This window comes from Cynoglossus semilaevis, chromosome 14 (genome assembly GCF_000523025.1).
Source record: "Cynoglossus semilaevis isolate Cse_v1.0 chromosome 14, Cse_v1.0, whole genome shotgun sequence".
Taxonomy (NCBI): Eukaryota; Metazoa; Chordata; class Actinopteri; order Pleuronectiformes; family Cynoglossidae; genus Cynoglossus; species Cynoglossus semilaevis.
In genome coordinates this window covers 18,986,944-19,001,307 of record NC_024320.1, presented here as the reverse complement: position 1 = coordinate 19,001,307, position 14,364 = coordinate 18,986,944, and the positions used below count along the sequence as shown (strand labels likewise).

At 40.2% G+C, this 14,364-nt stretch overlaps 2 protein-coding genes across 2 annotated transcripts in view; both read right to left on the bottom strand.

Moving 5' to 3' along the window:
• Positions 1-4,596, bottom strand: part of LOC103390010 (arylsulfatase B) — an 8,611-nt gene extending 4,015 nt beyond the window's left edge. The window contains exons 1-3 of the mRNA XM_025062642.1: positions 2,535-4,596; positions 1,883-2,069; positions 451-635 (exon numbers count right to left, since the gene is read on the bottom strand). Coding sequence (XP_024918410.1) covers positions 451-635; positions 1,883-2,069; positions 2,535-2,777 — 615 coding nt within the window. The 5' untranslated portion in view covers positions 2,778-4,596. The remainder of the gene's footprint in view (positions 1-450; positions 636-1,882; positions 2,070-2,534) is intronic.
• A 1,892-nt stretch (positions 4,597-6,488) lies between these two features.
• LOC103390009 (arylsulfatase B-like) lies at positions 6,489-13,765 on the bottom strand. Its single transcript, XM_008325686.3, has 8 exons — positions 12,242-13,765; positions 11,662-11,848; positions 10,119-10,309; positions 9,684-9,891; positions 8,536-8,779; positions 7,800-7,870; positions 7,568-7,699; positions 6,489-7,007 (listed from the first exon to the last, which is right to left on the bottom strand). The coding sequence occupies exons 1-8, from the start codon at positions 12,488-12,490 to the stop codon at positions 6,751-6,753; spliced, it is 1,539 nt and encodes a 512-aa protein (XP_008323908.1). The 5' UTR covers positions 12,491-13,765; the 3' UTR covers positions 6,489-6,750.
• Between the last annotated feature and the right edge of the window lie 599 nt (positions 13,766-14,364).

The following is a 14,364-nucleotide window of genomic DNA, read 5'->3' as shown; positions in this document are numbered from 1 at the left end:
CGCTCTTCTTACCATCGTCATTGCACCCATTTAAATATCATTGCAAGTGTAACTGATTCAAAAAGCACAGTAACAGTACAATTTTTGATGATCTTGATGATTAGTTCTATTTTTAGAACATGCCCTGCAGGCACCTTAGGTAGTCTGCGGGGGCGACCAGGTGCCCTCTGCTCTAAGCTTTACCAAATACATCTAACACATCTGTGGAAATCTGACAAGAATTCAAGATGGTGTGACTATTTGAATAACGGCACTCCTTGAACCAGTTATCTAAGAAATCAAGCCTGAAGGATTCTGGGATAGAATCCATACTTCCAATGCTGTTTCTTGGGCGAGGCACAAATTTGTGCACAAACTTACACCAATCCTGGACTACCGATACCGACACTGTACACTGAGTAATCAGTACACCTGAGCCTGCTGTGTTCTGGGAAACAGTAAGTGTGTCACCTTGTTATGGTCTTGTTTCTCAATAAGGCTGACGGCTTTCTGGCTGAAAATCTCAGCTGAATATTGTCCTTTGTATTCACTAGCCACCTCTTCTCCGTCCCTAAAGTCCAGGGCACAGGATGTATGTGTAACGTTATGGTAGCAGCGGGTATGTGCGTAATAATCCTCAGAACCCAACAGGTAGCCTGCAGAAAGAAACAAGTTCAAATATATGGTGTGTATTTCATGGTTAATGCAGCAGGACAACAGTTCAAAGGGGGTTTTGGGGCTATTTGACCTTTACTTTGAAAAGCCGTAGTTGGATTTATTTAAGGTTGTTCCACCATCAAAATCTAAACAAATGTTGGTACCAGGTTTAAGCAGCATCTTATTGTTTAAGATCTCCTGTGTATGGTCAATTATATTTATTAGGGATGCACCGAATTTTCAACCATCGGACATTTTCGATGTCCACTCAGAGTCTGTCAGCACACATTTCACTGAGCTCTATTCAGATCCCCTGTACTCACTGGGACTGTACTTGAGCCGTAATAATAATAATAATATATAATAGGTGGGCTATTCTGTTCTGACTTCCATTGTGACTATAAGTTGATTTTATTTCTCTTTTAGACAATTTTAATTTCAGTACATCACTAATATTTATTCTCTATTCTGTTACATTGCATTATGTACATCAGTGTATCTCAGGATAATGACAATATAAATATACAGTATAAATCGTCATTCCTTTGTTTCTCAATAACAATGTTTTGTTTTTCTTTCAGTTGAAGGAACAGGATCAGACAACTGGGCTTACATGTTTGATAAACTGGCTCTTGTTATGATCCAGTGTTCTAAGCACTATGTAAATGACAAGTTGATGACATAAGGTGGTGGAACATTGGAAAGTTATTAAATGTCAGTCCTTAGACGAGGCAAAGAAGCTGGTTGTACACTGGAGCGACAACATCACCTAAAAATCTGGGACCAAGGAATTGTCCAATGGAAGACTTTTGAATTACACTCGTATCATGTGGACTCAAGTGGACTCGCCACAAACTGAATAATCCTGATGCATCCCCATTTGGAGTGTCGCTGGGTACAATTTTAATTTGAGTTGATCAGCAAGCTAGCATGGTGAACCTACGTTAGCTGTCATTGTGATTACCTCAGAAAAACTGTCTTGCAGTTGACTGAAAATACCATAAACTACCATAAATGAAAAGATATATAAAAAAGAACGAAAAAAAAAATCTTTGCTTTGCTTCTGACAATGACAAATTCAGGAATCCGCAGACAGACCATTCATGGACACAATGACAAATTCAGGAATCCGCAGACTGACCATTCATGGACTTGTTTAAAATGACTGAAAAATTAGAACGTTCTAGGAGCTGTGTCCCACTAAGAGCTGATTAAATAGAGGGATTATACAGTACTAGGTACGAACCAAAGTACGTATCAAATCCCCGGCGGGTGGGCAGACAGTCCTTCTTGTACATGCCCAGGTGCCACTTCCCCACCATGTGAGTACTGTATCCTGCCTCCTTCAGGTACTGAGGCAGGAGCTTCTCCTCCAGAGGAACACAGTATGGCTGACAGGGCAAGATGATCGAATGTTGCATCCCTGTGTGGATCTGCGAAAGAAAACAAACACAAGAGACACACAAAGCATACAAGGAACAAACACGTTTGCGTGTGGAGAACAGAGTAAACAAATGTCTGATATAATAACATATTAGTGGGAAAATAGAGCTGGCATTAAACATTTCCTTAAAAGAAAATCCAGTGTATATTTTTTAAAGGACTTCTTTAGTAGTTTTATTTTTACATATTTTTATTTACTGTAATTGTGTTTAGAGTATTTAGACAGAAGACATTATTATTTATAGCTCTTCTTATGGATTACATTTGTGGAGACTGGATTCACAGGTTGTAAGTTCTACACACAGAAGTGACGTTAGTAACTGCTGTAAGTGACACTGAACACACCTAAAATGAAAGCATTACATAATCTTGATTCAGCGTCTGCTAGTTTACAGAACCTGTTTTTCCCCCGAATTATTATTCGCAACAATTTTTTATATACCCATCCCTCTCACCTGGTACCTGCCGGTCATGAGCTGGTTCCTGGAGGGGGTGCAGATTGGTTGGATGTAGTATCTCTCCAGACGAACCCCGCTGGCTGACAACTTGTCCAGGTGAGGAGTGTGGATCTCTGAGCCGTGGTATCCAATATCGTGCCAGCCGTAGTCATCAGCCATGATAAAGACGATGTTTGGCTGCGGAGCAGCTTTAACCAGAGGGACAGAGACGAGAAAGACAACAACAAACCCAACAGCCATCTCTGCTCATACACATTGAAAGAAAGCGAGCTGTTCAAAGGTTCACAGGAAGTGCGGGGAACGGGACGTCTCACGCGGACGCGCATCAGCTGACTGTTTTTGTTTTTTATTTTGTCATCCTGAAGTATCTCCAATCTGTTGCCGCTTCATGGCATACGAGCAGCTGCAGCGTTGATCTAAATTATTTTAAATTATTGTCGTTATTTTTCCACTAAAGTGTCTAGTTTGGCCCACATCAGCTGCAGTGCTGTCAAATGGGCTCTGTATTGTTACCGTCCAAGTCAATTGTTCATTTGTCAAGACCAAAATAACAAGCCGGCGGGTACGCTATATACACGCATGGTCACTTTAGTTACCATGCGATGCTAACTGGCATTATCTAACATTAATTCTCCATTCCCCTTAAAAATAACACCAACCAATGAATGCTGTATTACGGCCATAACGTCTCTTTCAGCAGAACATGTTTTTCCAGCTTATGTTTTAAATATCCCTCAACTTATGACGAAACCGCGCCGTGTCCTGGGGCGGTCTTAGCTGACTGTGGAGCCAAATGTGTTCTGCCAAATTTGTTCTGAAACAAATTGGCTGAACCCCCCCACACACACACACACATTCACACAAACAGTGGCCTTTTTTGAATTATTGATGTTGCAGAGGACAACATTATCGTTGAAATACGAGGATTATCGTACACCTGAGAATGAAATTAACTCACTAAAAAGACCATACAACTATTTAAGTAACACGTGAATGGAATACGATATAATTTATTCATCACAATCTATGTATGATACGTATTTAAAAGTGTTCGTTTCCAATATACGCTCTATTATTATTTTGTTGTTCATTATTTTCACCACCAGAGGTCGGTACATAACAATTTGGGCAAAATGGAGCGGGCACTAGCAGAGTCTCCTGGGTTAACTACAATAACTGGTATTTCGGGGAACTCGTATCTTGAAGCCCAACTGTATAAATGTATCTCACTGCCATTGCGACTGGATATTCAAATTAAATACAATTTTAAAATTCAACATTTTTAATGTCGCGAGATTGGATTTAAAAAAATCCGCGATGTACTGAGGAAGCGAAAGTAGAACCGCGATAGAGAGGGACCACCCATCTCGTGGGCACAAATACTAGACTAGAAATACCAGATTTTTTTCTATTTACTCCCAACTTATTTAAAACAAAAAACAAAAACTTAAAACCATTTTTAGTCTTACCTTTACTTATAGATGAAGTCCGTGGTTGTATCTCTCGGTTTCCCCTCATCTTAGCATTGTGGACGGTTGAACGCTAATGTTTAGTCTCCGTTTCTCGTCCAATGCCAAATCGATCCTTGAATTTCCAAAAGTTAAAAAAATATCTGGCTTTGAATGTGCGTGGCTGATTTTTCATGTCTGCTGAAGCTTCTTTGTAAATGTTTCAGGTCACAGTATCCCGAGTTAGTCCAGACGTTATCACACGATGAGAATAAAAGACAAAGAAAACAGTAATGGCGGTTTCTTGCAGGACATCCACACAGCGAGTCTTTTCGTTTGTACCAGTACATTTAAAAAGAACGAATCTTCTGTCCCGTAGTTTGAAGCCAACCATTTAGCTCAGTCTTCCATCACTTATCACCTTCTGTTTGGACCGGAAGTCCAGCTTTGAGAAAAGTTTCCGTCTTGAAATACAATCCATAGTGAGTCGGTGCAGGCAGAGGATAGAAAACACTTTTCTTCCCCTACTTCTGGCTCTAACATGGCGCCGACTTTTAATTGCCTGTCGACGTCAGCTGGAGAGCACCTGTCAGTTCACGTACGACCTCTTGAAGTGAGACAGAGTACTGTTAGCCTCGCCGCTGACTTTTCTCTACACTTTATTGGCTCAAGCATATTGACCGGTCCGCGTCATGTGACCCAGTTTGTATTGGATCGCGCAGTCATCAGTCACCTGGGATTTGCGATTTTTACTTAATAAAATGTCAAAAATGTGTAGAGTAATACTGAAAATGTATATTTAACACAGATCAGTGGAAGACATAAATATTTATTTTATGTACCATTTTCTTTTTTTTGCCCACAGCCTATCAGACGACCACTTATAGAGCATGTCCACGGCAATCTGTCTTTTACCATTGCTGCTTCTGCACACCAGAATATTTTCATGTATATTTTTAACTGTTAAGTACTTTATGTAGCTTCTTATTTGTGTACACTCTCCTTACCATCGTCATTGCAACCATTTGAATATCACTGCACAGTGGAACTGATTCAAAAAGACGAGTAACAGTAATATTTTTGACTAGTTTCTATTTAGAAGAAATTAAAAATCGAAATTTATGACATCGTTAGGTAAAGGTGTTCTTTAGTTTTGTTTTCTTTGACCAAGGAGGTGATTTTGTCAAAGAATGAACATTGAACCTCCAGTCCTGCTTTAATGGATCAACAATTTAAATATCTGAAAGACTAACCATTTGAATATCAATGAAATATAATATAATGAAATGTAATTATGCTCAGGGGAACTACTGGTTTATTGCTGGATCAGCAGGTACAAATACTGTACGAGCACCTCTTATACTGAAGGAGTCTTTCAACAAAGGAATCTCCACTTGAAATAAAAGGAAGTCTCTCAAATGAACGTGGAATCTAAACAGGCGTCTTGCTAATGGAAAAGTCCTTGAACAAAGGGAGTCTCCGCTTGGAGCAAACAGTTTCTTGACAAACGTGATCTCCGTCTACAGTAGAGATCCAAAGGCTGAAGGGAGAGTGACGTCACCGCGGCGGATTCCCTCTGGACAGCCGAGCCAAATCAGGAGCGGAAAGGCTGAGCCGAAAACTGCAGGAAGTCTCCTCAAAAACGGCGAGAGGAATCTCGTCCACAGAGCCGGTGAGACTGGCCGTGGACCGTCAGGACAGATAAGTCTAGGACTGCAGGGAATTTCCACAACTGGAACGAGAACGTGCAGCCTCGGTGAACAGACAAGACGATGTGGCTGCAGCTTAAATACACTGCCCACTCATCGGCGACAGCCGGTGAGCTCAGGTGGAACCAATCGCTTGATTGCAGCGCCGCAGCAGGTATGACAGTGACGGATACTTAACATATCTTTGTATCTGACTGTAAGCTTGGTAAAGTAAAATCTCTAAAATCTCTTTTAGCCACTGTGTGTCACCGTGGCTGGTTTAGTAGGACTGTGAATTTGAGACCATAATGAGTGTGTGTTACTATGCTTTCATGTACCTCACATGAAGTGCACACGGAAATCACTTGTTTGTTGTGCTTAGAAAAAGAGAACTGAAGCAACCACAAGCGACTTCGACCAAAAAAATCATAAAAAAAAAAACCAAAATATTTTATTTTGGTTTTTTTTTATGATTTTTTTTAATGTCTGATGATGAAACCACAGCAGATAATAAGCGCATCACTTATATTTATTAAGGTCTTCAAAGAAAAGAAAATATGAGATTTGAACAATTTTGTTGAGGTAGTAATGTGAAAATGCCACTTTAGAGATGTGCTAAATGTTGGCATGTTGCCGACATGGATCAAAAATTGAAATAAGATCATCCTAATGCCAACTTTGTATTTTGTCTTCCAGATGATGGAATGCTGTATCCCTGTGTGGATCTGATGGGGGGGGGGGGGGTGTTGAAATACAGTGTACAAAGTAAATATAATTATTAAAGTACAACAAATAAACAAACTGTTCTACAACAAATGTCACAAAGTATATATGTATGTGTGTGTGTGTGTTTTATGCAAATATTCTTGTATTCGCGCAGTCGTCGTAGGGAGTCATGGAGTGATCTGCCTACCACTACTGTGAAATGTAGCCTGTGTGTGTGTGAACCCACAAACAAGAGATGATCATGTGTATCAAAAATCATTTAGAAAGACATAGTTACATTTTAAACATTTTTTTGAAGCAGCGTCAACAGCAGTCCACATTCATTACCACCTTCACCACTGTGGTGTCCGTCTAAGCCCAGGGTCCCCAGGCTCCACTGTCCTGTGGGTCACACCTAGAGTCCTCTTCTGGGAAATTCACTGGCAAGGCAGTTTTCTGATAGTATTCAAGTCTCCTGAGGAGAAAAGCTACCACACTGGGATACTTGTCCGCTAGGTCGTTCCTTTCTTCTGGATCATTAGGTATGTCAAACAGCATTACAGGCCTCAGGGGCTCCCTGTAGAATATGGAGTTATAGAACCCTGGACGATGGAACCAGTGGTCACATCCTGGAGGTATTGGCGAAACACACAAACACACTCAACCATTCACATACAGATATTATCAGTAGAAGTGACATTTTCATCACTCAAAAGTCTAAAGTTGTGTACAATCTTTTTAGCCTTAGTTAAAATAGAAGAAGCAGAAATATATGGATAAGTCAAAAAGGTCAAGAATCAATTGAAGTTAACATATTCTTTCAAGTTTAGTTTGGAAAAAGAAAATAATCAGATGGTGCTGCCTCTATAGGATATCTACGGGGAAGACAGCATCAGCTACATTAGCCTGGGTGATGAACTGTAGACAGCTGTCACATAGCACGATGTCCATGGTTTTTGGATATCGTGCTATGTGAAATGGATATTCTAAAAGTAGAAGTATTTTTAGGGGAGACTTGGTCAAAAAACTATTTACAAAATAATTATATTTCCCGGTGTGTTAACGCCTCTTTCATTTATTATTCATAGTGGTTATTTGATGGACTGATGCTATAATTACTCCACAATCAGCTACTGGTGTAGCGTTTATCTTAGGTGTGTGTGTGTGTGTGTTGGCCAAAGACACTGACCTGGGTCACCAGTCAGCAGCTTCCACTTGGAGAATCGAATGGCAGCTCGAAAGGACACATTAAAGCCAGAGTTGGTCCAGAGGTCTACATTGTACTCCTCGTCCAAAGTCCTGGAAGAGTACCTGCCAGGACCTGCAGAGGGCAGGAACTCTACTCAGTGTGGACCAGTACTTAACAAACGAGCTGAGACGTCAACGTGTCCTCAGAGCCTGATCAACTGTAGTTCACTTACATGGCAAATTAGTCTTATGGAGAGGGTTGATGTTGTGCAGGAGCTCCTGTCTTGGAGAAGCAACTCCATCACTAGGTAAAAAAAAAAAGTTACACAATGCAGGCAACAGTGATTGCCCTATGCCAGGCGTAGGCAAATGTTTTGACTCGTGGGCCACCATTGTCCTAAAATTGAACAGGGGGCGGGGTCAGGAGCAGAGATATGGAGTGTTAGTGTGAACCAAGATAAATGACATGTAAAATACATGCATAAAGGCTAACAATGTTTGAATTATTTTCCACGCCATCTAGTGGGCAAACAGGGGTACTGCAGAGGAAAGGCAGAAGTATAATAATATAAATAAATGATAGAATTTGGAAAAGTTTGACAGAAAGAGAAAAGAACAAGAAAAGGGAAAGGATGGAAGGGAAGGAGCAAAGGGAAGAAAGGAGAGGAAGAGGGAAAAGAATAAGAGAAGAGAAAGAAGGTAAGAAAGAGTGGAAGAGATAAAGGAGAGATGAGGAGAAATAGATCAATATAGACAGACGGACGGATGGACGATGGATGGATGGATGATAGATATATAGATAGACAGACAGACAGACAGAGACTGATAGATAGATAGATATTAATATTGTGTAACAAATGAGTGATCTGTAATCTACTGCAGGACACAGGCCTACTGTAGCTACCAATACGTTAAATTATCACAAGTAAATTGAAATTACATCATACATTACTCTCACCTACACCTCACCTGATTGTGGGCCACATGTTGAATCCATCCAGGAGTCTGGGGGGTTGGGAATTCCCTCCTGCCAGTTCAATAAATGTAGGCAGCCAATCGGAGATGTGCATTAGTTCATGGCTGACAGTTCTCGGTTTTTTCAGGAGTGGGCTGACGACAAATCCAACTCCTCTGACTCCACCCTCCCACAGTGTTCCCTTCCTGCCACGGAGAGGCCAGTTGCTGCCACCAGAAAAGGTCTGACCTCCATTATCTGACAACCAACGACAGAGTAGGAAAACAACCATGTGAGAGGCGGAACCAGGGAAGACACTGTGACAGACACTGTACATGAGTGAAAATATGGAATCTAATTTCAGAAGATTAATCGGATTAAAAATGTGAAAACATTTTAATGAATGGCAGAACAACTGGACTGCATATCCAAAATGTCTACTGTCCATTCACCTATTGTTACTCTTATACATAGTTGATAAACACACACACACACACACTGAGGGAGTTTAAAACATAATCTCCTCCATGGAGACTGACCAGGTGACCCACACAACTGTCATATGGTTTGTGAGGAATTGACTGATTAATACTGACGATGACTATGGTTACCATGAGAAACTGCACAAACGCGGAAACTCAGTTGACCGATATTAGCATAATTATGTACAATCTGTAAGAATTGTTATCGGTTTTTCATCCAATAATGAAAACCTGATAACACAATGCCGGGGCTTCACCAAATGATGTCTGCCCAAAAGTAGTTTTGGGGCTAAACAGCTGTATGTTAAAGTGAAATTCACTAGATGGCAGCATTGCAGCTCATTTCATGAGTTTATTTTAATAATCAGGGGATCATATGCAGAATGCTGGTGCCAGCAACTCATAAAGCGATTTGTACAGATAAACAAATAAATACTACCAGGTCTATATCGGTACCAGTTGATATCGGAATCGGAAGTTAGGTGTTTGGACAATATCGGCATATCAGATAATGGGAAAAAGTTAATTTCAAACTTCCCTATCGAGAATATAAACTATTCTACATGAAAGGGTAAAACAATATCACAGAACGGATCTCTAATCCACAGTAACTATGGCACTTCAATATGTTGCTGTGTATGGGTCAAGAAAGCGATTATTTTGAAACCTCAGAAACACACCAGTTGTAAACACCAGCACTGTGTTGTTCCAAAGTCCCGTCCTGTGCAGAGCCATGGTGACGCTGCCCACGGCCTCATCCATGGCCGACACCATCCCAGCATAGATCCTACGACTGGGATCGCTGATAAAACTGTAGGGTTCTGTGTAGTGCTCTGGTACTTGGAGGGGCCCGTGAACAGCCTGCAGTGCTAGGTAGAGGAAGAGTGGCTGAAGGAAAGAAATAAAGAAGGGATAGAAACATATAAATACACATATAGATACACATATAGATAGATAGATGGATGGATGGATGGATGGATGTTAGATAGATAGATGGATGGATGTTAGATAGATACAAAGCGATAGATAGTTTGTAAGAATCTAACCCTAACCCTAGCCCACTGTGTTTGAATAAGAGTCCTGTTGTCTTGTGTTGTGTAACATGTGTCTGTCACCTTGTCAGAGTCGTGTTTTTCTATGACGCTGATTGACTTTTGGGCAAACAGCTGAGTGGAATAAGCTCCATAGTAATGGGGGACAAATTCTTCTCCATCCATCAGGTCCATGACACAGGGATACTTTTTCAGAGCAGTAATGTAGTGACAGCGTATGTGGGAGTAGTAATCTTTGTAGGCTGTCAGGAATCCTGCAGGAGGAAAGGTCAATGTTTAGGAGGTTAACTTGATTTCCCATCCATCCATCCATTTTCATCTGCTTATCCGTTACCAATTCGCGGGGGCAGCAGTCTCCACGACCACCACCCAAATCACATTGCACTGTACCAACACCCCTGAACCTTCCTGTGGGTGGTGAGGCCACTGGAAGGTACCAACTGCCCTAACTGGGATTCGAACTTGCCCAGGAGGTGAACCCTGGGGTTCCACACCACTGACAGAGACACTGCCTCTGGGCCAAAGCGCCACAACTTGATTTCTGATGCAGAAAATTTGGAGTTCCACTATTTGATATCAGGATTTACTTGTTCAAATCCAGTTTGTCAACACCACCTTAAGCAGGCCTTTTAACCTGGAAAAATGATATGACAAAGATAGGAAAAAGAGGCATAAGGTTTTCTTCCACCTGCTCCCTACTCTCACTACACATTTCAATGTCATCTGCAAACATCATAATCCATGGATCCTCCTGCTGTCAACCTGCCTTATCTGTCAACCTGTTAGTCTGATGTAAACCCGTATGTCTCATCCATGTTGACACTAGGGCTGTGACAGAAAAACTGTTTAATCAACACTTTGACATAAGCGACACAAGTCAACTTGGAGGAGCCTGGAGGTCATCAATGCCCTACCATATACCCAAAGTAATCACTGTCTAACTGACAGGTCCTGCACCACAATCGCATACTTTTCTGCCAGTCCTGATAATTGCAAATTTTAACAAAAAATTATATTAGCACATCCATATTACGATCTTCGTCTGCTCGGGTTTTCACCTTCTTCACTTCTCACCTGTCTGCTTGTTACCTCTCTACACCTTCTCTTTACAAACAGTTGACATAAAGTAAACATCAGCCATTATAAGTACAAGTTATTTCCTGCTTAAATAATAGTGTGACCTGGACAGGACATTGTGTCTGACCAGTTTTGTCATTATACCTTTGTCAGGTGTTATGTTATATTTGATTAGATTTTTTACACATTTACAATTGCACTCTTTTTAAAGAATATATAGTAGTGTAGTCCAAACTTTAACTTATTATTGAAGGGTTGTTTTTTACCCAGTCAAATCTGATTCTTTTTTTTCCTTTTCACAAACTTCATTTCACGTTTTTTAATCATATAAGTGTAATCTGCCAATTGGTCTTAAGACTCTCTGACTTCAACACCTCAGCTGGTTAAAAATAGAGGACAACAGTAAAGATAACTCCGATGTGAGGACATCAACTCATGTGAAGCAGATAGAGTTGCTGGATGAAACAAAGCAATACATTGACATTATGAAAATTCACTAAAAAAAATGTTTATACAAAAGCACACAAACCAAAGAATGAATCAAATCCCCGGCGGGTGGGCAGACAGTCCTTCTTGTACATGCCCAGGTGCCACTTCCCCACCATGTGAGTACTGTATCCTGCCTCCTTCAGGTACTGAGGCAGGAGCTTCTCCTCCAGAGGAACACAGTATGGCTGACAGGGCCAGATGGTGTGGTGCTGCATGCCTGTGTGGATCTGGGAGAGAAAAATAATGTGCTTCTGTAGAAATAATAAAACGATAATATAATAACAACAGTAATAATAATATAATAATACATTATTCATATTATTCATTCTTGTTGTCATTATTAATTAAATTAAAAGCAATGGATTGATGGATTTGATTGTTGTCACTCCTCTAATGGGATCAATTCACCCTTATGCAAAACTTGATGCACCCTGAGGTATTTTGTGTAACTTCTAAATTTCTCATGAATACACTTTTCACAAGTTTGTGTTTTCTGGATAGGTAAAATCACATTCAGTTATATTAAATTGAAATAATACATTCTGAAGGAAATACTATTCTATTTACTTTCAGAATTACAATCCATTTTCCAGAACTAGGCAACAGGCAGTGACTCTCACCTGGTACCTGCCGGTCATGAGCTGGTTCCTGGAGGGGGTGCAGATTGGTTGAACGTAGTAGCTCTCCAGACGAACCCCGCTGGCTGACAACTCGTCCAGGTGAGGAGTGTGGATCTCTGAGCGGTGGTATCCAATATCGTGCCAGCCATAGTCATCAGCCATGATAAAGACGATGTTTGGCTGCGGAGCAGCTTTAACCAGAGGGACAGAGACGAGAAAGACAACAGGCAGAAGGAGTCGAACAGCCATTCCAACTGTCTGTGCAGTTTTGTCCCTCTTTAGAAACTAGTCCAGAGCATGTGTACATGAGATACTGTTCAAAACATTGAAGGGCTTTGTGATTGACAGGTACACAGGTTAAAAACTGCATTTTTTTCTTTTTGTGGGGTGTGGTCCGTGCTCTTGTAGGTCCAGTCTGTCTCTGTTACATGTGCTGAGAGGCTTTATGACAGGAGAGTCCATAAGAGCCGTATAAATATATATCCAAGCTTATATATGATTTGATTTCATAATGGGAAGTTAAATGTCTTTTATCACATCTATGTTTTCTGTCCATAGGTTTAACACTTGTAAAGAGGTGCTTTCTTAGCTACAGAATTTAGCCCTCGGGTTGAAATGTTCCCTGTCTGACAGGTTCTCTACATGTCTGTCATCTGCCTCTTTTGTCTAAAGCTGGGTCTGTTTTCTCTCTCTTCGAAGAGCTTATCTAACTGTTTGTGTACTTGCTTTTTCCTGCTCTTACTCATCAACATCAAACAACATAGTCAAAGAAAACAGGAGATATTTTTTCACATAATTGAACCCATTAATTGATCATTCAATATACGTCTTTAACACCTTCCCCAAAGACTTTTCAATTAATTCTGACCTGTCAGAGCGGCAGCAGCTGGTACTTTCACCAAACAATCATTTGTTCTCATTTATACATCTATAGTCATTATGTGAACAATTAACCTAAGGAGGGAAAACAGCCTACCTCCGCACATTAAGACCACCATTTACAGACCAGGTTTGAACCTTAGACATTGTGGCAGTAAGGCAGGAGTGCTATACCTTCCACCCTGAGCAGCAAAGGTACATATTTTTTTTGTTTTATTGATTGATTTAAATTGACTTTGTCAGAAAGATGTCCCTGACGTCTAGCACACACCCCGAGGGAGAAAAGAAAGCCTGTCGATTATTGCTTGAGACAAACATGAAACTAAGACCAGTTGGTTCACTTTTGCAGTGGACAAGAGATTTTCTCTAAAGTGTGCAATTATCCAGAAGCCACAGGACAAACTTGAGGAAGATGATCTGAAAATCCTGCCCCTATTGTACAAACCAATCAAATATGAAACAAATGTATTTTTTAGCAACTGAAAGCTAGTTGCTTTATATAAATGTAAAAACAAAAGAAGAAAAAGACTGTGCTAGGTTGCGTGAACTATTTTTTTTGTTTGTTTGTTTTTTTGACCAGACAGAAACTTCTATTTTAGGATCTCAAGAAAGATGGGACAGATAAATAATACAATTGTTACAATTGTTCAATTAACATTTGAGGTAATTATTCATTAAACAGGTTAACTGCGAACTGGTTTTAATGGCACACTGGATAACTAGGAGCCAGAGTTCCTGGCAGCTCTTCTGGTTATGAGAAACGTTTGAATTTTGCTTTTGAATTATTTATTTATTTTAGAAAAAAGAAATATTAGATACTTAGTTCAATAGAGAAAAAATATAGAACTGTCATTACTGTAGAGATGTGTGACTAGTCTGTGCAGACAAACCTCAAGGAGGAACATTGAACTTCCTTTAAATACTGTAAAGCAGAAACAGGAAAAAAAAAATCTTCAAAAACGGCAGAAACCAACATCCACTCCTACCAACTGATTTTACATGTAAATAACAGAAATGGGGAAGTGACCGATTACTTTAGCTTTGTGTCAACTAACTTAGTAACTTAGTGTATGTGGATTTGTTTCTACATTTATTCAACAAATAGCACGACATTGTTTTTAGTTATGATGAAAGTTGTTTTGGGTTTTTTTCATACTAATGTTTATTCTGTTTGTTTGGTACGTTTCCGGATACTTATCCCAACGTATGAAACGAAGCAGTACCACTGGAAATCATGGGGCGGT

What these genes read in the sequence shown, in the direction of transcription:
- LOC103390009 (XM_008325686.3), bottom strand. Translation starts at nt 12,490, where the DNA reads ATGGCTGTTCGACTCCTTCTGCCTGTTGTCTTTCTCGTCTCTGTCCCT. An exon ending in CCATAAGACTAATTTGCCAT is followed by an intron (nt 7,700 to 7,799) that starts GTAAGTGAACTA and finishes TGCCCTCTGCAG; the next exon opens with GTCCTGGCAGGTACTCTTCC. An exon ending in GCTGCTGACTGGTGACCCAG is followed by an intron (nt 7,008 to 7,567) that starts GTCAGTGTCTTT and finishes CAATACCTCCAG; the next exon opens with GATGTGACCACTGGTTCCAT.